This window comes from Ctenopharyngodon idella, chromosome 5 (genome assembly GCF_019924925.1).
Source record: "Ctenopharyngodon idella isolate HZGC_01 chromosome 5, HZGC01, whole genome shotgun sequence".
Taxonomy (NCBI): domain Eukaryota; kingdom Metazoa; phylum Chordata; class Actinopteri; order Cypriniformes; family Xenocyprididae; genus Ctenopharyngodon; species Ctenopharyngodon idella.
The window spans coordinates 3,876,736-3,903,510 of NC_067224.1; the positions used below are offsets into that span (position 1 = coordinate 3,876,736).

At 36.7% G+C, this 26,775-nt stretch overlaps 2 protein-coding genes across 2 annotated transcripts in view; one reads left to right on the plus strand and one right to left on the minus strand.

Annotated features, from left to right (window-relative positions):
* LOC127513509 (voltage-gated potassium channel subunit beta-3) overlaps positions 1–798 on the minus strand; it is a 47,606-nt gene extending 46,808 nt beyond the window's left edge. The window contains exon 1 of the mRNA XM_051895354.1: positions 494–798. Coding sequence (XP_051751314.1) covers positions 494–783 — 290 coding nt within the window. The 5' untranslated portion in view covers positions 784–798. The remainder of the gene's footprint in view (positions 1–493) is intronic.
* Positions 799–12,880: 12,082 nt separating this feature from the next.
* slc25a11 (solute carrier family 25 member 11) lies at positions 12,881–26,203 on the plus strand. The gene is made up of 8 exons (XM_051892707.1): positions 12,881–13,086; positions 15,481–15,633; positions 15,973–16,179; positions 18,909–18,999; positions 19,727–19,817; positions 22,035–22,134; positions 23,881–23,932; positions 25,149–26,203. The coding sequence occupies exons 1-8, from the start codon at positions 13,010–13,012 to the stop codon at positions 25,302–25,304; spliced, it is 927 nt and encodes a 308-aa protein (XP_051748667.1). The 5' UTR covers positions 12,881–13,009; the 3' UTR covers positions 25,305–26,203.
* Positions 26,204–26,775: the final 572 nt, after the last annotated feature.

The following is a 26,775-nucleotide window of genomic DNA, read 5'->3' on the forward strand; positions in this document are numbered from 1 at the left end:
ACGTCACCGTTTTCGCAAATTCACGTTTTTGTTGTTTACATGGAGAGAATAACAGCATAATTTTCACAAACTTGCACTTTGAAACCCGTTTTCAAAAGTTTGCGTTTTCAGGCCCCCAAAATGTTGTTGTTGTGTAAATGAACGGCCAAAACGCATAAAAACTTTGTTGTTTTTAGTTGAAAATGGTGTTGTGTAAACGGACCCTAAACTGAAAGGTTCAACATGAAGCCAAGACATATGATCAAAAACCCAACTAAACTTGACATACCCTGACATAAATGTCTTTACTGTCACTTTTTTATCAATTTAATGCACACTTGCTGAATAAAAGTATTAATTTCTTATTCTGTATTCTGTTCTGAATGTAGCTTCTGTTCTGCTACTGCGGCCTTCATTTTTATCCACCTTTCACATTCGCTTTATCAGGTATGACATTTTGACACCACTGAGAGTGCATTTCCCAAAACACACACACACACAGCTCCTCACTCACCGGTACAGCATGGCTTGTCTCTCTGATTGGCAGTCATTGATGCTGAGGCCACACTCCCTCAGGTAAAGCTCAAGTCGCCGCCGCTCAACCAGTCTATGTGCCGCCTCCAGAATCTGAGAAGCCAGGGCATCCGTTTCTCCTTTCTGCCCCTTCCCACGGGCTTGCACACTTGCTTTTGTCCCAGTGCTGCTCGCTGCCCCAGACGAGGCTTTAGGCTTCTTGCTGATGCCGTACAGGTCCTCAACGGAGAACTTGCCCCCCTTCGCCCCACGACCCCCAAACATGGCCATATTCCCGGGTTTTGTTGAGTTCGTGTTGGTCTTCGGTTTGAGCTCTCAGTTGAGCATTTAGACACACTCCAAATGGCAGGACTAAATGGACAAAGACAAAAGAAAAGCAAAAAAAGCAAAGAACAAAGTTTCAGCATGCAGGTACCAAATTTAAATATATCATTTGGAGATGTCACATTTATCTGAAACGCATACAGATAAAAGAAAAAAAAGTCCCATCTTGGATGTTTGTTCTTTTGCACAATGCAAATGATAAAAAAAGAACATCTGTACACATCACTGTCAAAAATCACACACACACATTCCTTTCTAAAACATCTTTCACTACAAAAACAAAAACACCGAACATTTTCTTGAGTAATTTGAGTCATTTTCTAGTAAATATATCTAAACATTCTAAAAAAAAAACAAGATGCATTTACTTGACAAGCAAAATTGCAAAAATAATAAGATTTGCTTTCATAAAATATCTCCCGATTTAAGATTATTTTTCTTACCCCAAATAGTTTTTTGTTGTCGTTGTTGCTTAAAGCATAAACCTTTAGTTTTAATTATGCGTAAAACAAATAAAAACAACCAGACAAATTCAAAAAGTTTACAAATCTCAGAAAAAAAATTAATTTTTTCTTACTTTTGTCTCTTTTGCTTTTTCCTCTCTTTTCCCCAGTCTCTTTCGCTCTTTGGAATGAAAGATGACAGAGGATTTACAATGATGTCGTAGATTTAGATTTAAAACACACACACACACACACACACACACACACACTAATGCTCAAGCTGCTTGCATTGGGCTTGATTGGCAAAAAAAAAAAAAAAAAAAACTCAGATAAAAAGTGACCAGGTCACCCCTCCCTCATCCAACAGCTCAAACACATGATGTAGAAAAAGAAACGCTAAAAAAGACACAATAAAACAAACTGACATCCAAAAGGAAACCAAAAATACCACACCAAGATCTAATAATAAAATAAATGGTTGACAGGCATAATAGTCATAACATCATTTTCAAACAGAGCGCTATAAATGGAATATTGTAGAAGATGATGTTACTCAGTACAGTAGATACACGTATTTTCATAGATGTGTGTAGGAAAGACAAATCACAAATTAGATCTGTTTTCCATATCAGCCATTTAAATGAGTCTACGTAATGATCTAATGAAGATTAATATTTCTCATCAAATTCATTTGAGACCAAATGATATGAACTGTGCTATCCACATTCATTTCTATTTCTATGCCTATTCTTACTGTATGTAAACCAGTTATATTTAATATAAGCGTACATTATTATTTAATTTAATGTATAGAAGAGTTAGTTTCCAAGAGTGCTGATATTTTTTGTAACTTCACTGGATCATTTCACTCCACTTGCGTTGTGCTTCCTATGTTTCAGACTGTGTGTTATTTGGAAACAATCAACCCAGGTTGAACCTGCTTTGGCTTCATTTTAGGATGTAAAACGTTTCAGTCAGTTGATATGAACTTGTTGTTTATAGAACTGTTGTGCAATATCACAATCTTCTTGTTATTGTAATGAATGTCAGCACAAACACAAAAAGCACAAAAAGCAACATCTACACCATAGTTGTTTTTCAGCAGCTTCTCTATTGAACATTGAGTACTACTCTCTCTCGCTCTCGCTTTCTCTCTCTCTCACACTCGCTCCCTCGCTCACACACACACACACAGACAGATGTGTTGCTCTCTGTCCTATTTGTGTCAGAGGAGCACAGGAGGTATTGGGAGGGGATGAGGGAATAGCGAGCAGTGTAATGGACTGCAGCAGATTCACAGTCATTAATCTGTTGCACTCAGAGCAGCTCCAGCTTTACGCAGAGCATTCTGTAACGCTGCACAGTTCATCTATCAAAGCACATCCGGCAAAATGCAAAAAAGACTTGTTTATAAAGAATATATTTTTATTTTTTATTATTTTAAACATGCATCTATCAAGATAAAAGAAGTGCACTTCATAGCATACTTTAAAAATGAGTACTTATTGAAAATTATTGAAATAATAAACTTAAAATGCAAGCTGAATGTAATCTTTCCAACACTTAATTACATGTAATATGCAATTACATGGAAATGTATTATTGTTTAAATTTATTTTAAATGCAATTATCAGAACTTTAGAGTGCTTTTTTGACCTACTTAAGTACATTTTCATAGGTAATTTCATAATTCTATTGACTTTAAAATATGGTATTGACAAGCATTTATGGTAAACTAAAATATAATTTAATGCCATTTCTATTGAAACTTGTATGTCATGTACACATCTGTAATTGTCACGATTATGTTATGTTTATGACTCCTGTTTCCTTTCTGTCTTTAGTTCCTGTTCCCTTTGTTCCTGTTGTTCATTAGTTGCTATGGTTACTATTTGATTGTTTATGTTCACCTGTTCTTCATCTAGTTTCCTTTGTTTGTATCTAGCATTTATACTCACAGTGTTTCAGTTTCTGTTGGTCGGTTCTGGTTGAAGTTTGCGTTTATGTGTGTTTTGCGTTTCTCCTACAATCTCCTGTAAGTTACTTTTGTAAATAAAGATTATATTCTGAAACACCATGTTCATCTTCATGTTTGTTTGCAACCACAGTTGTGATGATGACTTTGCAATTTAGTCAACTTTAAAAGTAATATTGAATAACACACTACAGATTAAACTGTAAAAAGTACTTTTCATGTGCTTTAGTTACTCAAGACATCAAATAAAGTGTACTTGTTTAAAGCACAACAAAAGATTATTAAAATATAATGTACTTTAAAGCTAAACTTTTAATTTGACATTATTTAGGAATGCACTTTTTTGAAGTGTACTAATGTATGTTAAGAATCACAGTCGTGAAAGTATACTCTTTTTAAGTACACTTAAATGGCCTTTTATTTCATTAATTACAAGTCCGTTTTATATATACTTTCAAAGGTTTGAAGTACACTACAAGTGCACATTCAATACAATTAAGCACACTTACTTTGTCTCCTTAAATAAAGACTTATGTTACTCAATTTTGCTTTTTAAGTAAATTTATTTTATTTTGAGGACCTTCTTTATTTATAAAACCTGTATTTTTGCAAAAGAAATACATGGGATTGTCCATATTCTTGTTCAGCTTTGCAAACTGTGAAGTGGAACCTTTTGCAAAGCGATAAAGTCTAAGCAGTTTGATCTTTATATACTGTAGTTAATATTGCATCCATTGGAGAAGCACTGTGGCTGTGGGAATACCCATAATCCCTTGCACTTGAATAATTTATTTAAGTGTGGTCAAGAGTGGCCACTGACTTAAAAGGATGTGTACAACATTTTTATTTAAAATTAATAATGTTTTAGCACTAGTCCATTCGTTGTTGTTGTTACAAAGTTGTGGTTTGTTTAAAGTCTCCATTAGGTTGAATTAATGTATTTATATTTGTTAATCTGCATCTTGTGCACTTATAATGTTAATATGCTTTTTACATCAAAAATTGTCATAATTTAGAAATAAAAGCTATTTTTCCCACCCTGATTTTAGCCCTCTTATTTGAACACTCTGTTTTAAGGGGCGTGTCTGCTGTGAGACTTCAGCGCAAACACCCACTGCTGTGATTGGCTGACATCTTTGCCTATGAAATAGCTAAGTATTACTCTCTCAAAAACTTTTAGCATGTTTTTACTATTACAGCTGTCAAGATTAACTAATCATGAAAAGTGCTGATTATAGCATTACATTTAGATCTATGGCATTATATTTAGATCGTGGCATGAAAGGTTGCAGTGATGAATATTGTAGCCGATAGACATGTTATTGAACTCATGAAAGCAGTGATCTCGTCATTGCAGCTCAATTTCTGCACACTAATGAATGCTTTTTTCATAACTAACAGTGCAAACTCAATGTAACTAAGAGATTCATTGAATAAAACTGGAAGTTTTGGCAGAGAAGTCCAGAACTCAGTCACTGATAAACTCGCGCTGTTTGATTGACAGCTCTAGAAATTGTAAAGGGAGCGTTCTTTGATTGCTTCCTATAATTTAATCACCGTTTAAATAACAGATTATTTTCATCCTACTAAGAGAAGCAACGTGAAGTTGAGCGTTTAGTCACTGGTTTGATTTACTGACACATAGACAAAGAATATCTGACTGTACATGAATCTTTACATATCAGATCAGGCATTAGAATTAACACAGTTACTTACATGTTGTTGCATTACTGTCGAGTCCATATCGTAAAAGTCTGTTTGCAAAGCCTGCGCCGAAATGTACCACAATGAATCCACAGTGAAATGTACCGAATACAAATAAATAAAGCTCAACTGAGACATTCACATTGTTGAAAATAAATAACCATATTCCTAGCATTAGGATCCTTTAAAAGGTAATGTTATTTTTGTCCTGTATCGCTCTTCTCTCCTCCTCATCTCACTAACACGCCAGTGGGTGGGGCTAACGTTGCAATGATGAAGTAGGCGTTGATTTCTCCTGTGGAGGCGGCGTTTAACCTATCTATGACATAGATAGGCACATTCCGGGACGAGTTGTTCGATGAGCCTGGAGTCAATAAAAGCTTTTATTGGACTAACAAGGAAGTTTTCAGTTCTGAAACTTACAGTATATTCTTGTAGTATGATGACCTTTTATATATCAAAAAGCTCAAGGAAAAGTTGATTTCTCAATTCATGACCCCTTTAACATCAGCATCTACCTGACAGAATGCTTTGCAGATGGTTGTTTCATGTTTTTTAAAATGAACTGTCTTTAGAAGAATTTATTTCAACATATCTGTCAGAACAGTGTTCAACCATGTGATTCAAAAACACAAACAGGATGTGAGAGCGGACGCTGAACTGCCCTTGATCCATCCGCTGTAAGAGGGTCAGATTATCAGGGATTAAACTCTTGCCTAAGAGACTCCGATTGACTGCAGCCTCTCTGGGCACAGCTGTTTCGTCTCATCTCTCCTCTTTCATTCAGTCAATCACTCTCTCTTCATGCCTTCATTCCAGAACATTGGGTTCTGGCCAAAGTGAGACAAACATTTATGACGTGTCTTTGGGTAGCAAAAAGAGATATTCCAAACTTCTGCTCCTTTGACTTCACATGTCCCATTACCTGCTAGTCTGACAGCAAATTCATGTGGAAAAATTACAGAGTGACTCTACATTACAATTTCTTTGCTAAGGAACACTGAAATCCTTCAAACAATCTAGCTTGAAGGTGCTAAATGAGCAGGGACATGTAAACCCCAGTAATCCGCAATACTATATGTAGAGGCAAAGTCAGTGTCACTCCAGCATCCCCAGAGCTCATGCTCCGATGCCATGGCAACTACATAATCCATGTGCAAAACAAGGGTCCAAGGTATGGCTGGCTAGCATGGTCCCTTTATAGCCCCTGCTGGTGGATGCTGTAACTACATCATCTGGCAGCAAAACAGTCTTTCTCCATTGAAGGACATTAAAAAAGAAGCCATGCAATCTGTCAACATCCAGTTTTGTGAGTGAAAAATAAACTAACGGATATCTTTCTGGAGATATTATGCTCTTATATTGTGGACAGATATTATGCAAGAGTTGTTTAGAAAATTGTTGTCTGGAACAACATCAATTACACAGCTCATTATAATATTTGATGGAAGAATTGATTGGCCAATCAGAAACAAGTATTCCAGAGCGCTGTGTAATAACTGAAAACAAATACCTCTCCAAGGCCCTTATAAGTGAAAATGCTGTTCAGTCTTCATTTATTTAACCAAACCTGATCATGTATCTGGAGCTTCTCTTTCCAAACAGTTGAAAGCAACAACCAGAATGGAGAACTTGGTTCAGCAGTTTGCTCAGTCCTCCATGTAGCATCAGCAGTTCCATCAATCTAGTGGTCAATGGATGTTGTTCCACACACACACACACACACACACACACACACAGAGAGAGAGATACACTCGTTGGGTTTTCATGTTTTATGGGCACATTCCATAGACATGATTCGTGACTTATAGGCCTGCTGAAGTGTCTTGGAACGCGCAGCATTATTCAATGTGGGCCCTTTTTTTAAATAGCCAATAGCGTTTTGTTTATATCACAGCTCGGCCAGAGCCGTTAAACTCTGTAAAACCACTGTTTCCTTTTAATATCTAACCGTATATCCTCCTAATCTCCTCTATATCACTTTAAAATATAGCATTCTGTGCAGAATTCAAATGGGTCCGATACCTTTCGTGGTCTGAGCCGACTCACGGATATAATCCGCTCTGTGCTCTCGTGTCCCTGGGCCAGAGCAGATTGTGCTCGCGCTGCGTCGGTTTACGTTATACTAACGCGAAAACGGACTTCATTCGCGTCAATAGAAAGCATATTTACACTGTCTGAATCGTTCCCTATCCCCTATATAGTGCACTATATGCACTTTACCATGTAGAAACTAGTAAATGTGTGAACAAATGACCGATTTTAGCCGCAGCTTCAGTGTCTGTTGATAGTGTAGGAGGGGGCGGGACTTCAGATTCTAGAAAGCATTTGATTGGACAGAAGATTTGATGAGAAGCTGAAGTGCGATGTGATGTCATGAAAATACGTGATTCATTTTAGCGGAAGTGAGAGACAGTAAGTTTTGAATGCTTATATCTCCTAAATGCAAATTTTGTCATTGTTTTGGAACACATCAGCTTATTTATAACATTAAGGCTAACATATTCATACTGAAAGCTAAAAAACTGAAATTTTGATTTCAGGGGGGCTTTAATATCACGCAATTCTGACTGTAACTCGCAATCGCGACTTTATATCACGCATTTCTGGCTATAACTCGCGATCACAACTGTATATCACGCAGTTCTTCTGACTATAACTCGCAATAGCGACTTTATATCACTCAGTTCTGACTGTAACTCGCAATCGCGACTTTATATCACGCAGTTCTGACTATAACTCGCAATCGTGACTTTATATCACGCAGTTCTGACTATAACCCGCAATAGCGACTTTATATCACTCAGTTCTGACTGTAACTCGCAATCGCGACTTTATATCACGCAGTTCTGACTATAACTCGCAATAACAACTTTATATCACGCAGTTCTGACTATAACTCGCAATAGCGACTTCATACCACGCAGTTCTGACTGTAACTCGCAATCGCGACTTTATATCACGCAGTTCTGACTATAACTCGCAATCGCGACTTTATATCACGCAGTTCTGACTATAACTCGCAATCACGACTTTATATCACGCAGTTCTGACTATAACTCGCAATAGCGACTTCATACCACGCAGTTCTGACTGTAACTCGCAATCGCGACTTTATATCACGCAGTTCTGACTGTAACTCGCAATCGCGACTTTATATCACGCAGTTCTGACTATAACTCGCAATCGCGACTTTATATCACGCAGTTCTGACTATAACTCGCAATAGCGACTTCATACCACGCAGTTCTGACTGTAACTCGCAATCGCGACTTTATATCACGCAGTTCTGACTATAACTCGCAATCGCGACTTTATATCACGCAGTTCTGATTATAACCCGCAATCGCGACTTTATATCACGCAGTTCTGACTATAACTCGCAATCGCGACTTTATATCACGCAGTTCTGACTATAACTCGCAATTGTGACTTTATATCACGCAGTTCTGACTATAACCCGCAATAGCGACTTTATATCACTCAGTTCTGACTGTAACTCGCAATCGCGACTTTATATCACGCAGTTCTGACTATAACTCGCAATAACGACTTTATATCACGCAGTTCTGACTATAACTCGCAATAGCGACTTCATACCACGCAGTTCTGACTGTAACTCGCAATCGCGACTTTATATCACGCAGTTCTGACTATAACTCGCAATCGCGACTTTATATCACGCAGTTCTGACTATAACTCGCAATCGCGACTTTATATCACGCAGTTCTGATTATAACCCGCAATCGCGACTTTATATCACGCAGTTCTGACTATAACTCGCAATCGCGACTTTATATCACGCAGTTCTGACTATAACTCGCAATTGTGACTTTATATCACGCAGTTCTGACTATAACTCGCAATCGTGACTTTATATCACGCAGTTCTGACTAACTCGCAATCGCGACTTTATATCACGCAGTTCTGACTATAACTCGCAATCGCGACTTTATATCACGCAGTTCTGACTATAACCCGCAATCGCGACTTTATATCACGCAGTTCTGACTAACTCGCAATCGCGACTTTATATCACGCAGTTCTGACTATAACCCGCAATCGCGACTTTATATCACGCAGTTCTGACTATAACTCTGACTATAATTCTGACTTATAACTTGCAATTGCAAATTTATATAACGCAATTCTGACAAGCTTCCATATGTTTCTGTATTTAGTTGCGTTGTGAGTATTTGCAGCAAGTGTTGTCAAACTGTAAGGTTTAGGTAAGGTTGTAAGGTTGCTGGACTCTGTACACACTATTTACCACTATCATGAACTCCTAGGTTGCAGCAATTCCTATCGATAGGTTTATCAGTGTGACCTGGTGTGTCAACAGTTTACTATCTAATGTAAATGTGTTCTTTTCCCTTTGAAAGTTGAAGAGATGGTACTTTCATTCTAGAATGTCTTTCAGCAAATCAGCAAACATACATTGCTTATACAGGACTGACATAACTTTCTTCTCCACCTAATATCTGATTCATTTCCAGCCAAACACAAACACTAAGTGTAGTGAATCAGATTCAGTGGTCAGCAGCAAAACTGAACAACATGATCTGAGCAGCTTGACAGGCTGCTGTGACCCCTGAGAAATCATTTGTCTATTTATATCTCCACTGGGTGATGTCATAAAGGGGTCTGTCAGTAAAAACAAGGGAGGGCATATCTAGACCACATCTACATGACAGAAAATAATATAACTGTAAAATGATGGTCATTTGAACTTACGCATCAGAGACTTTAAAAACGCACACGCTGTCGAATTCGCAGGCACATACAGTAACACACATGAATGAGTAAAAGAGTCATAATGCATGGTGACAGGGAGACGCCAAAGGCATTGCACTGCCTTCAGGACAAACTGTGATGGGTTATCATGTTGCACCAAAGGAAAAGTGCCAACCAATATATACTGTGAGAGCTGTACACAATCAGAAAATACACACAAGCAGCAAAGAATAAACTAACCTAATATGAACCCAGATGTCATATGGGTTTGTGTAGGGCAAATTTCATCATTGGTTACACACATGGCTGAAAACATACATAATTGTACTCTTTATATTTCTACAAATAAACTCAATTATTTCATGCCTTAGGCAACTAAACATAAACGGAATATTCAATGTATTCATACATGTTTACACAGAAATAAAAGTGCCTCATCTTCTATGCTAATTTCACACTCTATATCTCATATCTACCAGAATAGGCTATTATTCCACTACAGACTCTTAAAAAGAAAGGTTTCAAAAAAGAATTTTCGCTGTAATGCCATTGAAGAACCATTTTTGTGCCATTGAAGAAAATTACAGTTCTTAAAAGAAACAATGTTTTCTTAGTGTGTGAAGAACATTTTGATAATCTAAAGAAACATTTTCCACTATAAAGAACCTTTTATGTAGGTTCCATGGATTGTAAAGGTTCTTCATGGAACCTTGGATGCCAATAAAGAACCTTTATTTTTAACAGTGCATATGATTTAGAACTCATTGTTTCTTATTGTTGCATTAAGGACCAATCCTAATTGCACATTTTGCACATTGTACTGCCTCATTATCTCATGTACTCCACTCTTGTTTTACCTTATGATTTGTATATGCACATACAGACTCTCTTATACTTTGGTTATTTTCTATTTTCTATAAGTAAAAAAGAAAAAAGAAAAAAAAAGGAAAAAAGTATAAAGGCTTCTCTCTCCCTCTCTCTCTGAATATGTCCATGCCACCTCCACCTCTGTCAGTTCTGAGACTGTCTGCGCTTCGCTTGTTTCATCACAATGAACGAATGACCTTGCTCATAAAACAATGTCAGATCACTGCAATATCCTAGGATGCCCCCTATTGTCATGCTACAATTCATTTTATGTCTGAACACAATATTATATTTATTAATTTGGCTAAATACAGACAAATCTTTCTTAGATAACAGACATTCATCTGTCTTAGATTAAAGCTATGATCTTTCCTGGATGCTCTTAGAAAATGGTATTAAAAACTCTTTACCATTTTAATTTGAAATACACCACTGAATAATCATCATAATATTCTCAAAAGAGTTCCATAGTTTTACCAAAATGCATGCCCAAAAATTATGGTGCCATGTAACATTTTTTTCTGATAAGCAGTGAAAATGACAAGTATATTGTCATCTGATCTCCTTAATGGACATTTAAGAGTTATTGCTTTCTTCTGGAATCAAAGTTTTAAAGCTGTGATATATATCTATCTATCTATATATATATATATATATATATATATATATATATATCAAATTATATGGTATCTAGTGAGCAAAACAGTAAATCATGTCGAAGACAAACCCACTTCTTTTCAACAGGAGGCGATATTGAAATATTTTGAGTGGCAAATGTTGTTAAAACCTATAGGAAGTGTTATTCCTTCAGGAGTATCGAAAGCTGAGCAGTGTTGGGGGTAACGCATTACAAGTTATGCAAGTCATGTAATCAGATTACTTTTCAAGTAACTACTGAAGTAATGCATCACTTTTAAATTTACAACAAAATATCACTAGTTACTTTTTCAAATAAGTAACGCAAGTTACTTTGTTTTCCCATTTATTGACTGACAGCTCTCCTGTTCCCATATTGAGAGAAATCGTGAGCAGAGGTGTTGTGTGAACATGATGGTTATTGTAGTTCTAGACTAAAAGTGAACATGCATTTACTCATCTCACTTGCACAAAAACAGTGAAAAGCAAACTCAGAATATTAAACCTATAATACAATAAAATAATACAATTAATATAAAATAATATAATACAATTAAATAATACAAATATACTTTATGTATTTAATCTTACTTTATTTACCAAAGTTTGGCTGCTGACCTTGGCTGCTTTATGTTTAATAAAAATATGAGAATAATAATAATAGCATGAATATTTAAATGTTGAATATCACAGGTAGTTAAAGACTGGATTTAGATTTTTAAAAATAAGGGAATACTATTTTTTTATGTTTTAAAAGCTATTACAATTATGAAAATATTACATTTTTGTAAGTTCATATTGTAATAAATTTCTCATAATGTAAAATTTGTTATTACATTATGAGCTCAAGATTTTATTACGTTTTGAGAAAATGATTACGTTATGCACATTTTATTACTTATAATAATGTAATACTTATTACATTATGTGCAGTTTTTACATTATGTGCAGTTATTACATTATATTGCTACATCGTTCAAACGTGTCAGATTCATTGGGCTCTCGGCAGCCAATATTGCTGTATCTTCTGTTCACAAAGTGTTATTCCTCAAGAGGACGCAAGACAGCTCAGAAATCCGAACACGGAACCGCATTCAGGACGTTTTTGTCTTACTGCAGAGAAACTATAATCGTTTAAATCCATTAAAACCAAGAGCTGGTGCCTGACATAAAAATCAACCCACGGATGTAATCACTATAAAATTGTAGAAAAATATAATCACAGACGATTGTGATTGGTCCATTCTGAGCAGCGCTGAGAAAAGTTACAAAAGTAACACTGTCTATAGGCTGCTTCAGAAGCAGTTCAATCACCCTGAGAAACACACAGTAATTAGTTAGAAAATAAGGTGTCAGTAATGGTTATAGTAATAACAATATACAATTCAACTTAAATAAAGTAAAATAATTATTCAACAAGACAGTAATTAACATCAAGAGCAACTATATTCAAGTAAATAGTAAGAATTTAAAATCTAAATAAAATATGACAGACGCATAACTATTCTCTTCCAGAAGCATTTGCATTTATTTTTTGGTGTTATTGCTGCTGTTGTTAAATTAGACCTCTGCAGTGGATTTGTGCAAGCGGAAAAGAAAGTATGTGCCTGTCTCTTTAAGAGATGCTACGCAAAATTACACGTCACGTACGTGCTCAGTTCCGCGAGTGAAAACTCGTATGTCATTGGTCCAAGCGTGTTCCGCTTGACGTGCGCGCTCCAGGCGAGTCACCTTGCTACACAACAGCAGCCGAATATCAGCGGAGCGGCAGAAGCGAAGGTGTCCTACAGAAACCCGAGCAAACACTGCAGCCATGGCAGCCGCAGCGGACACGACCAAGCCCAAAACTTCGCCCAAGTCCATAAAGTTTCTCTTCGGGGGCTTGGCTGGGTACGTATGCACCCATGCATGCAGCGGCGCGCTCTGTTACATGGGCTTGAATTGAATGAGCGACTGATGGGAGATTATTGATGAGTGTTATCATCCGTTATCCGCTGCTCGAGCTATTGATCAGGATCAGTATAAGGATTTTATGTGGTGTGTTATGAGTTTTCTTGGCTCATTCTGCGAGTTCTGTTGTGAATGCATTTGCAGGCCCAGAGAAAGCCTGGTAACCCCGTGTCAATCTGAACTTCAGTTTAAATGTCACGCGTCGTCATGTGTCACTGAGGAATGTACGTTGTAGGCCCTCTTTTGTACCTTATTTGTCGCGAAAGATATTTATTTTGTGCCTCTTTTCAAATGCCTTTTATATTCAGATTTATTTATTTTTTAACTCGTGTCTCTGACCTTTCAAATATTAAATTCCATCCTTAAATATATTACTACAAATCTAAGACAAAGGTAAGACAGTTCTCACACACATGACCTCTCTGAAATAAACACAAGACCTGTAAATCAATGCTATTTCTTATACAGGTTGTCCTTGGGCAGATGTTAAAGTCACCATGAAATCCAAAATTTCCTGACATCTCTTCTTTTCTCTTTGATGACATGTTTACTGGCGTGAGGGCGGGGCAACCTGTCACTCACATGAGATCCACCAATAGAGTGCAACAGTTGGGTTCCGGAAGTAAAAACTCCATTTTAACAATAACTTTTAAACTTATGGTGAGCTACGTTGTTAATCCATGGTATTTGCTTCTGTTGAAGCTGTTAGCATTATTTTTAAAATAATTGTATTTAACAGTGGAATTACTAGTGAAAAACTACATTACCCATGATGCTGTATCGAAAATTATACCAATCAGTGAGTTGAAAAAAGAAACAGGTGCCAAAAGAGCTATTTAACTCTGCCCACTCTTATGAATCACTGCAAATGATGTAATCAAGTCGATTTAAGCTCTCAAAATACTTAAATATTTGTGTATATATATATATATATATATATGCATATTTTGCAATAAACACAAATTATAAAACGGTTTGTTTTAGTCCTTGATTCTGATTGGTCAATAGCTGTGTTTTTATTCACAATAAAACATGGCTATGACCGCTTCACCCAACGGTTTTATGTATCACTGCACAACACCCTTAGCAATCACCTTTAGCAACGTAAACTTACAATTGTTCTATTCACAACAGTATTAGTCCTTTCAAAATAAAAGTCTCCGATACTGACTGACTCACTAAAACAGTCTCTGCCACCATCTGTCTTTTCTTATTCTGTTTTTAGTTGATCTCCATGAGATGATGCATTCTGCTGCTGTTCATGGTCAGGGACTATTTTTTCCAGCGGAAGGAAGACTTTTAGTGATTTTACTTCATGAAAGTTGCATTGATATATACATATATTTGATTTAATATTTGTATAAATGGAATAACCATTTTATAAAAGCAATAAGCCCCGTGAAGTTAGTTCTTATCAGAACTCCGCTCTGCGTCGTGCCTAGCAACGGCCTTCAGCTTTTATAAATTCACTGTAAACCACGGCTTCTTAGGCCTTATTTCTTTAATATGTTGTTATTATACATAAAATCAACGTTCGTAAATGAGTAGTTTTATAATTCTCCCATCGTTTTTAATTTGATTATGCTGTTCGCAATGCTTCATGGGATTGTAGTTCTTTCCCTCATTAAAGCCTTAAAGGTCACAGTCTTGTACCTTTGTCTTTTTTGTCTGATTATCAAAGCAAACAATTTGTAATGTTATGATTCACCTCGTAGCTGGTTGGCTTGGTTCATGGCTTTTATGACGCTTTAACGAAGACTTTTTTGAAATCCTTATGGGGAAAAATGAATGGAAAACATACTTCCGGAACCAGTGCCACTGAAAAAGGGGGCGGGATCTGTGGAACTCTATAGCAAACCACAACCATCCAAACATCCAATCAATTCCCCATGGGCAAAATCAAGTCCCGTCCTACATTTTTTTCTTTGAATGAGAAGCCGTTTCACTCGGATATAGGGAAGAAAAGACTATCGCAACTTCCGTTTCATGCTGACTTTTATAATACTTTTAAAGCATAATACATTTCAATCATTATTTGGAAATAATCTCAAAGGATCCTGATGAGATTAAACTGCATGAACAGATACTGGATGGACTGAAATTCCTACAGGAGTTTTCAATCTGTCTTGTGTTTTCGAGTTTTATGATTCTTCTAAATCTAAAAGTTTCCAACAGGGACATTTTATCCTATTGGGGTTCATATTGGTCCTGTAGAGAAAAATTCATATTAGCTATTTTCGTTTATGCTCATTTCAATAGGATTTCTTCAGGATGAGGACAGGACTTTAAAGTAAATAAATGATTGAGCTAACACACACTCTTTCTGACTTTCAGGATGGGCGCGACAGTGTTTGTGCAGCCGCTGGATCTGGTGAAGAACCGGATGCAGTTGAGCGGTCAGGGCTCCAAGGCTCGCGAGTACAAGACCAGCTTGCATGCCGTGGCCAGCATCCTGCGCAATGAGGGCGTCCGCGGCATCTACACCGGGTAAGAAAGAGAGCCACGCCGCAGATGCACAAGCAAACGAGCGTTTTAGATAGAGAGGTACACTTTCTTAGAAGGCTAGAATGTACAGATACAGATTTGAATGAATTATTGAATTAATGTTTTTTGTATTTTTTAACATTAATTTTACCAGACACTGGATGTGAGAAACTAGGGAGCTCTAGCTGGACATCCTTACTGAGTGACTGTAGATGGAGCCCATAGCTTTACACAAGCAGTAAATATCTGATTAGGTTTATATCTGATACATATATCTCATTCTTGTCTCACTGCACATTTATTGTGTTCACGTCTGTTTCTGTCCCGTGTTTTTAATTGTAGGCTTTCGGCGGGTCTGTTGAGACAGGCTACCTACACCACAACCCGCTTGGGCATCTACACGGTCCTGTTTGAGCGCATGACCAAAGCAGATGGCACTCCTCCCAACTTCTTCATGAAGGCTTTGATCGGAATGACCGCTGGGGCCACGGGGGCGTTCGTCGGGACTCCAGCGGAGGTGGCGCTCATTCGGATGACAGCTGATGGGAGGTAGAAGAATATCATTATACTTCACCATATGTCACATTGTTACACATTTGTTAAAACTGACCAAATAAATCACTTTGTAGAGCCAACACAGCTGTTTCAGGACAGTCTTAGGAGGATTCTGAAGACGTGTCCTCTTAGGGTGTGTTCACACGTTTGGTTCGGTTAAAACGAAATCTGGTGTGATTGCTCTGTTAGTGCGGTTCATTTGAATAAGTGTGAATACTGCCATCTGAACACTGATGCGCACCAAACAAACGGACTGAGCCCCCTGAAAAGATGGGACTCGGTCTGCTTTCAAACGAATGAAATATTTCGAATGAAATATGAACGCAGCACGGACCAAAAACATGTAAACAAACCAAAAACAGGACATGATGTCACAAGATCCAGCCCTAAAAAGGACAGAATGCTCAAGCATACTTGTTTTTTCTCGTCATAGTCGTGATGTTGCCCATCACAGTTCGGTACAGGCATCAGAACCGCTTCTCCTCAAGGCATATCTTCATTTGTGTGTGTGAAGGAGGGATTCCTGCTGCTGTTTTGACTCCTTTATACATTTTTAGAGAAGAGAACCGAACTACAAGTGTGAACAGACCTTTAGAGTTGTGAAACAAAAACTGCTCCTTTAGACAGAATGAGACTGACATGTAAAGTGACCAAACAGCAAATAATGTTGTTTTTACGTGCCATTTCAAGGCAGGTGTACTTGAAATGGATGATTCCACACAGTGGCGTAGCAAGTCAGCCCCAGGCCCATATGCAATTTTTTTTTTTTTACGGGCCCCCCTCGGTTTCGCGGGGGGTGGAGGGGATGTGCGTCTTATGCGAATGAGTCCCAGGGCTTTAATATGAATAAGATATTATCACTAACATGCAGTCAATAATGGTAAAAAACATTTCTAGGAATGACAACCCCAGCACTACAGTACTGTATGTGCTCCTCCATCATTTTGACTTTGCCTTTTGGATCTATTTAAAAAATGTCAAAAAACGGCTTTTCAACACACTCTACGTTTGAATTCGACCGATTCGTGTAATGTAATGATCATAGCATCATTTCAGATGCGATGAGTCCGAAGATTATTCCAGTTATGAATGAATTATTCTGTCACAGACTTTTTTTAATGCATTTTTTATTCCTGATAAATTTGCTATAAGTTTCTTCTCTAAATATTTTTCCATCACGTTTTATGTGCATTTTATTTAGTTGAATAAAGCGTATCCACCCCAGCGAGTACGAGTTACATTTATTCACATCCTGTGCAGTATCTTAAAATGTGCAGACGTAGTCGTTTTTTCAAAAAACCAATATGACTCATTTAAAATTCTGTACTACTTACATTACTGCATGCATAAGTTTCAGAAACCCACTTTAAAAATGACAGAGAAGAGAATACCAGTCAAATACAATAGATCATCGCTAAGACTTGGCATTGACCATTTTATGGTCCATTTATTAAGATTCTTAATGATTTTCAGTACATTTAACATAGATAAGCTATAGCAACATTATTTCTATTATACTTCATTTTTTTGAACATGTACACGGGTTCTGTCTCATGCACAGACGCGCGTGCGAGCCTTTGAAAGTATTTGGCTGCAGAAAGACGTGTTCGGTGTATGCACTACGCATCTAGTGGACTTTTGTTTTCAAGCACTCAGTTCACTCTCGCATGCACAGTTGTACAATACACACACTGTCCGTGCCATCACAAAAATTGGGCTGCACGTGGACGGGGAGTGCGGACGTCCGCGCACCATCCACATTGAGAAATTTTCGTCTTTAGGAGGGATCGCGGACGTCCGCACTCCCCGTGCGTTAAGCCCGTAATAGCGGGCCCCCAGTCCGCCCGGGCCCATGTGCACGTGCATACCTTGCATGCCCAGACGCTACGCCACTGATTCCACAACAATAAACTGGTGTTTGTAATAAGAATTTTGGTGTATTAAAGAAGAAATAAATGTTAATATTTAAATAAATAAAAAACGAGTAAATATATTTCGCACTCTGCGCAGCTCTAGTTGTCTTGCTAATACATGCATCAAAACATCTTTCAAGGATTTTATGCCACTAGTTCTTCTTCCTAAGTGTTTATTCTATCAACCTGATTCCTTGTAAACATAAACTGGTTTGTTTATGCCATATTTACTATGTGCTTGTGCCCAATATGAATTTTGTCTGATATGCATTATTGATTATACATTATGCCCTGTTTATAAATAATAGCGTTCATACAAAAAATTCTATCTACAGTAAAAATATCAATATATTTTATTATTATTATTATTATTATTATTAATAATAAAATTAATGGTTAACTAAAACTAGAATTAATAATTTTTTTTGTTAATTGAAATTAATATAAAATAAAATTAAAACTTTTGCTTAACAACTAAATAAAACTGAAATAAAAGTTTTACTTTTAAGTGCTAAAATTACTAAAATTAAATATGAAATAAAAATATTTTAATGGTAAATAGACAAAACCGCATAACAAACTAAAACTTAGACCAACATTAAAATGAATTAGCTTTTATTGTTAGTATAAAAATAAATTCAGTTTTTAAAAAAAATAATAAATTGAATAATACTATATGAATAATAGTAAAATAATTTATTAATATTAACTCAATCAAATAATATCATCGTCATCATCTTATCATTGTTATTATTATTATTATTAAAATATTGAAACGTTAATAAAATATCCTTTCTCTTTCTTGTCCAGGTTGCCTCCAGAGCAAAGGAGGGGTTACACAAACGTCTTCAATGCCCTCATCAGAATCACTAGGGAGGAAGGAGTCACCACACTCTGGAGGGTAAGTGTGTGTTAGAAAGGTCACCGTGATTTTGCCAAGTAAGACATGTTCCTGGGTCAACATATTTTGTTGATCCTGGAACAGCATTCCTGCCCCCAAAATTTTGTACTAACCCTACCCATAAGTTATCCCTAAAATCAGAGGGAAATGATGGTGAATAACACTGATGTAGAAGCACCTAACCCTGGTTGTAAGCCTAAACTTGATAAAAACTGTAAACTTGTCCCTCAAATCTGATTGGTTGATTGGAATGTTGTTCCAGGATCAACAAAGATGTCGATATAGGAACATGTTTCACTTGGTGAAATCAGGTTCACCATGATAGAATATGGTTTGTGTGTAATCTTGTTACTTGTGTTTCAATCATGTATTTGTAAGACTCTTATTGGGATTTGAATAAGAACTGGTTACATTTTAAAGAAATCCTGACTTTTCATAATCTTTGATTTCATTAACAGTTCTTGAACATCTGCATTCTTTCACCAATGTACTGAAATACTCTGAAAGTGTTTCCTTCACCCAGTTCAGCTGTGGTGCTGTGCTGCTATTAAATGTACATAAATTATGTTTTAGCTGAATTGTGAGCTTGCAGAGAAAGAATGGGTGCCGCAAAATCATACAAAGACCAGTGTAGTATTCCTTGAGTTTGTTTCTCTATGTTTGCTGTTAGTATTCTGAAACTCTGTACTAATATTGATGTGTGTGTTTTGTTTTATTTCTAATGTAGGGCTGCATACCCACCATGGCCAGAGCAGTTGTTGTGAACGCAGCCCAACTTGCTTCATATTCCCAGTCTAAACAAGCGCTGTTGGACTCTGGTATGAACCTTCTTTTATCTTATCCGTCACAAACTTGTAGAGTCAGCTCTTCTGGAAAATCTAGCTGATTCCGATGTTAGCTGGATAAACATGGTTAGCTAATCCAGACTAATCATTCATGATCATTCAAGCTGATCTAGGTGATTTAATTAGTTGGAATACCACCAGCTGGGTGAAGCTCAAATCAACCTGGTAGACCGTTGCTGTGTTCAAAATCACCCCCTATACCCTCATTCACTATTCCCTACATTACTCCACTAATGTAGTCCACTTGAAGGAGTGAATGAAACGAGTGAGTGAATTCGGACACTGAGTGCGCCGAAAGGGCTGCCGATTTCGCATAGTTTGTGCTTGCTGTTTAATAATCATTTGAAATGTAGCAAACTGGCAGCTCCAGAATATTTATGTTAAACTCTGCCATGAAAACTTGCATGTACAAACCTTAATTAAACGATTTAATGATCAATTAAAAAGGTAATTATACCTGTATGATATTATACTGGACCAGCGCGGTTTTGAAAATGAATGGATGATTGATTCAGCTGCGGGCGCCATCTCCTGGCGAGACGCGGGAATTCATTCAGCACGCGACTCTCACAGTGCATTATGGGTATTCTCTAGCCGTTGAGCGTGCATCGGTTGTACACTCGTTATTGTAGTGCATTGTGGGATTGAATGAGTGCACTCAACCTCGTCCACTATGGTTTCAGACACCACTACAAATGGCTGTCCCCTCAAATAGTGCCCTATTTAAGGGTATAGGGGGAGATTTCAGACACAGCCCAGGGGTTCCCAAACACATTCCTGGAGCCTCCCCAACACTGCATGTTTTCCATGACTCCTTAATCAAACACACCTGATTCAGGTTATCAGCTCATTAGTCGAGACTTCAAGACCTGAAATGGGTGCTTCAGACAAAGGAGACATGCAAAATGTGCAGTGCTGGGGAGGCTCCAGGAATGTGTTTGGGAACCCCTGTGGTAGACCATTGCCCTGTCCAAATACCCACACTTGCAGTCTTTGCACTTGACCACGCTCAAGTGTTCAAGTGCGCGTGAAGACTGCAAGTGTGTGTAGAACTTTTGATTACCCGATGGGACACAGTCTTGCAAAAAATGCAAGCGTTTACAGCTTTTTTAAAAAATTATTATTTTCAATACTTTGTATTTTAAAATACACTTAAATGTCTATTCAGTGATCGCTATGTAACTAACAGAAGACAATTTTAAAATTGTAATAAAAAGCAGTTGCAAATAATGTACAAAATACACATCGCCTACTCATCTTTGCATCAATAAAATTATATTTTACTGCCAAATTATATGTAATATATAATTTAACTTACAGTCGAATGTTTTCCTTGACATCTCGCGATTTCAGGGCATGTGAGTTCCCGAACATAATGCATGATGGGATACGCTTAGCTTCGAAAACCACTCCGAAGCGGTATTCAAGATAGTGTGTGTTTAGTGTGCATTAATGGCACTGCACTTGGACATTTTTAAGACATGGGACAGTCTTGCGCACTTACTTCCTGTCGTGTGCACGAACTCTCAAGTGGCCAAGACCGCAAGTGTGGGTGTTTGGACAGGGCACATCTCAGTTAAGCTGGTTAGGGCTGAAAGACCTTTCTAGACCAGCAAGAAACCATCTGCCATGCTCCAAAAACCTGCATGACTGCTTAAGCTGGTATAAACTGGTTCTCCCACAGGGAAATATTCTAAAATCGTTCTATTGTTTTGTTTGTTTGATTAATATGAGCAATTAATATGATCTCTCATGATCTGTGTCCTGTGGTATACCGTAGTTGACTGCATGATGGAGAATGACCAAATCAGATCTGGGCTGCATTTCCCAAAAGCATTTTATGGTTAAGTAGATCGTAGAGACCATTGGTGCAAATGGTTTTTGCGATCTAATTACACATACGATGCTTATGGGAAAACTAGCCCAGATCAGTTTTGCAGCCCACCAATAACAGGACATCCAGCAGTAGGAACACCTACTATGAGTTTTTCATGTGGTCAATCCAGAGTGTGTTTTAGTGAATGTGTTTTAGAAGCAATGTGATTCAGATGAACTGGTGATTGACTAGTCATTATCTGTTATTTATTTACCCTAGTAAGTGTGGATGTATCGTTCTATGTGTGTTCTTTTGAATGAATGAGTATTGCAATGAACTACTTAAAATATCTCTCTACTTTTGTTTTTGTGCAGGGTATTTCAGAGATGATATCCTGTGTCATTTCTGTGCCAGTATGATCAGTGGACTGGTCACCACCGCTGCCTCCATGCCAGTAGACATTGTCAAGACCAGGTACAGCTTTACTTTCATTTATTCATCCTCATGTTGTTCCAAACCCATATGACTTTTATTCATCTTTGAATCTCAAATGATGATATATTTAATGAAATCTGAGAGATTTCTGTCCCTCCATTGAAAGTTTGTCAGGTTTTCCCCCGAAACTCTGACGGTTTAAAACATTCATGAAGAGATTGTAAAAAAAAAAAAAAAAAAAAAAAAATCCATATGAATTGAGCGGTTTAATCCAAGCCTTATGAAGGAAACACAATCACTTTATATGATGAACAGATTTAATTTGGGCTTTTATTCACATATAAACATTGATCGGTGAACTATTGCTTTCAATTTTGGTAAACAGAAGCTCAAGCATACTTGCTAGATGTGCGAGGACCAGTGAGGTTTGTTCTTGCGTGTCAAGCAAATACGGTTGAGCTTTTGTTTATTTCAATGTTTATATGTGAATATAAGCCTAAATTAAATCTGTTCATCATATAAAGTCATCCAGTCTCTTCATAAGACTTGGATTAAACCGCTCGATTCATATGGATTTATTTTTTATGAACGTTTTGGGTGAATAGACTTTCAATACAGAGACAAATCTCTCAGATTTCATTAAAAATAGATTAATTTGTGTTTCGAAGATGAACAAAAGTCTTATGGGTTTAGAATGAGATAAAGAGAGTAATTTATGACAGAATTTTCAACAATCTCTTTAAACAACTATAACATGCATGATAACTAGCGATGCATGTGTTGACTGAAGCCGACAATTAGTCAATAATTAATTTCCATTTTATGGTCCAACACCAGTGTGACAGATGTTAAACCTGCTATTGCATTCACAATAAATGCTTGAATCTAATATTGCCTTATATGAAGGATATATTGTGCACCCCTAATGATGACCATATCAGCATCACTTTTATTTGCCCTGTGGTTTACAGTGTTTTATAAACAAAACAAGTTTATAAGGAACTGGCTTGATGCCAGGAGTGTCAGTATTGCGGAAACATCATAAACAACAGTATAAAGTTCTAAACCTTAAGTCCATTAATATTACTGAAATGTTTCCAGAAATTGTGCATCTGTGTGCTTTTGATACCAAAACTATCAAAATATAACATTGTATGGTGGAAGGATGAGTGCAGGTCAACGCAGGTAGTTGACCGAGTATATTTTGTTCAGTTGTGTGCTGGTAAAGGTTGTAAATTCTGGAGCTGATAAGTAAGGAAACATCATTATTTATTATCTTATAACGTATACATGCTAGAGATCAAAGGGTTTTGCAGTGCCTGATACAACTACTCATATGTAGAGAGCAAGAATATACATCCATTTTTATACTATATATAATAATGTTAATTGTGAAATATTAAATGACATTATTATAATATAATAGAGCATGGCACTAACACCATGGTCATGTGTTTGTTTGATGAATGATAAAATGTGTAACTTGATTGCAATATGAGTCACTTTGTATTATAAGCATCTGCCAAATGCATAAACGTAAATGTCCAAGGGAAATACTTCATCTCATTCGATTATTATTTCCATTTTTACAACTTGGACGCAAACCAAAAGATACGATTATACACTACAAATGAGTCACTCATTAAATAAGACCTGACTTAAAAACAATAGACTCAGAACATTAATTCAAATCATTAACATTTTTTGCTGTTTTCTGTGCAGCAGGTTTGTGTGTAAATTGTGCTGATTATGCAATGCTAACATATATCTTATTCTTTTCGAAAGAATCCAGAACATGAGAATGATTGATGGGAAGCCGGAGTACAGGAATGGTTTGGTATGTTCTCAACACTCACAGTCAATCTCTCGCTGCTTTCCCCTGTTACTCTGTCTGTTTTAAGCAGCTGATCTCAGACAGTTAGAGTTGTGACCTTTCAGTCACGTTGGAGTATGGAGAAATCAGAAATGGATCAAGTTTCAGGAAAACCTTTCAAAGCTTATTTCTGCCACAAAATAAAAATATAAATAGGTAATTGTGACTTTTGTCTCACAATTCTGACTTCTTTCTTTCAATTGTGAGTTCATATCATAATTCAGATTTTTCTCAGAATTCTAGATTTCTAGAATTCTCAGTTTACATCTCGCAATTCTGACTTTTTTCTTCAGAATTCTCAGTTTACGTCTTGCAATTCTGATTTTTCTTCTTCTCTGAATTCTAAGCTTACATCTCCCAATTCCAACTGTTTTTCCTCAGAATTCTCAGTTTACAACTCGCAATTCTGACTTTTTTCCTCGGAATTCTCAGTTAACATCTTCCAATTCAGACATTTTTCCCCTCAGAATTCTAAATGTACATCTCTCCATTGACTTTCTTCCTCAGAATTCTCAGTTTACATCTCCCAATTCTGACTTTTTTTCTCCTTGGATTTCTCAGAGTACTCCAAGGAAAAAAGTGAGAATTGAGAGATGTGAACTATTTACATCTCTCAGTTCTGACTTTTCCTCAGAATTCTCAGTTCACATCTCGCAATTCTGACTTTTTTTCTTGAAATTCTGCACGTCTATGCAGTCAGGTGTCTAAAAATTCGGAGGAAAAAACTGAACTGCGAGATGTAAACTCAGAATTCTGTAAAAAGTCTGAATTGTAAGAAACTTACAATTGCAATTGACTTTTTAGTCTCTCAATTCTGACTTTTTTTTTTTTTTTTTTCTCAACTTCTTTCTACAACTTTCTTTTTTATATTTTTATTCTGTGGTGAAAATAGACTTCCATGAAATCTTATGTTGGAGGAAACCAAATGACTTGGTAAACAATTAATTTGCTCTAAGTTGCATGTATTAGAGCACCAACAGTAATGTTTAATCGACAGGTCTGGATGGCATGACTTTTTCAGTACGGTTGTAATGGTTACGCTGGATAAAATGCTAAGTAAAGTGTAAATACACTTCTGCAATAATTAAATGTCCTTTTTGTTGTTGTTGTTAGTGGAATAGTCTCTGGCACTTCCAGCCGCCCTCTCATTCTTTTTCTCTTTTTCTTTCTCTTCCTGTAGGATGTATTGGTGAAGGTCATAAGAAACGAAGGATTCTTCAGTCTGTGGAAGGGTTTCACTCCTTATTACGCTCGTCTTGGGCCACACACAGTTCTTACCTTCATCTTCCTGGAGCAGATGAACAAGTTCTACAAGATCTATTTCCTTGACTCCTAAATATGTCCTTAGGGTCCTCAGTGGACAGCACAGGCCATACTTCATTATGTTTCTCTCCCACATCTGGTTTCCCAGTATAGTTTCCATTTTTGATGGTTTGTAACAGAACCAGTGTTTGCACTTGGTTGTGTCTCTTTGCTGCGGTGGTAACTGTGAAGACCATTTGGACTCTTATATTACACAGACTGACTAACCATACTGTAAATTGAACTGAATGACGGTATCGCTCACTCTAGTAAGACCCCTGTTTTAGTTTTAAATTATATTTATGTAATCTCCCTTCCCTACACAAACTTTTCCTCCTTAAAGGTCAACAACTGTACTGACCTGTCAACAGGCTTAGTTGTGAGGAATCTTTGTCGATACAGATGTCAAACCTGTATTCTAAGTGAATCATAAAAGATTTTTCTCTTTCTTATCTCATAATTCTTTTGATTCTAACCAGCATACACAAAATGGTGTGCAAAACAGTTATGATCCCAATGCAGTGACAACTTAGCTTCAGATGTCCACCTACCATAAAGGACTGTTTTGCAGTGAACATTTGATGTTTGCTGATGTTGAGCACAATTAACTGGAAACTGAGTTGTAGTAAAGATAATAAGGTGTGTAAAGGCCAATACTACACCAGATAGCTGCTTGTGCTGTATTAACGTTTGAGGTATTTGAGAATTCATGTTATGGTCTGAGGAACTTCATGAAAGTAACAGTGGAATTACTGTGTTCTTAAATTTTGGTATGAAAAGGAATTCCACATTTTTCAACACTTGATTTTCATCCTAGTATGTAAGGAATTGTATTTTTGTTTTTAATGAAGAGTGACATCAAACAAAGAGACCAGCTTTTAAAAATAATCCTGCTATTGTGGCTTTCATCAAGTAAAGAAACTATTAAAATGATTGGCTATTGTGTTGTTTCTCATTTGCTTGCTATGCAGAAACAACAAACAAATTATGCAATCTGAAAAAAACTAGTCCTGTTTTAAATAACACTTCATTAGGAAACCTAAAACATGATTTTTACGCTGTAGTTGTACTGCTGGGTTTCAGGTTTTAACATTTAGAACAATAGTTCGGACTTTAAATCTCACAATCGAGAGTTTATAACAATTCTGAGGGGAAAAAAAGTCAAAATCGCAGGATATAAACTAGCAATTATGAGGAAAAAAACACAGAATAACAAATGTATCTCACAATTCTGTTTTTCCTTCTAAGAATTGCGAGATATAAACTCGAAATTAACATTTAACTTTTATTCTGTGGCTTCCACAGAATGCTACTGCAGAAATGTCTTTTTCTTCAGGCTCCGCCCACAAAAACCATCATCGCTGTTTGCAAACACAAAATGGGTCTATTCAAACAGCATGCTAAACTATCTAAAAAATAAAAATACATATTCAAAAACTGATTTTAAAGAGTCTCAATATGTGAATAAATAAGCTGAAGACAGTCTCAGAATAAACGAAATATTG

What these genes read in the sequence shown, in the direction of transcription:
- slc25a11 (XM_051892707.1), top strand. Translation starts at nt 13,010, where the DNA reads ATGGCAGCCGCAGCGGACACGACCAAGCCCAAAACTTCGCCCAAGTCC. An exon ending in ACAAGCGCTGTTGGACTCTG is followed by an intron (nt 19,818 to 22,034) that starts GTATGAACCTTC and finishes GTTTTTGTGCAG; the next exon opens with GGTATTTCAGAGATGATATC. An exon ending in CGGAGTACAGGAATGGTTTG is followed by an intron (nt 23,933 to 25,148) that starts GTATGTTCTCAA and finishes CTCTTCCTGTAG; the next exon opens with GATGTATTGGTGAAGGTCAT.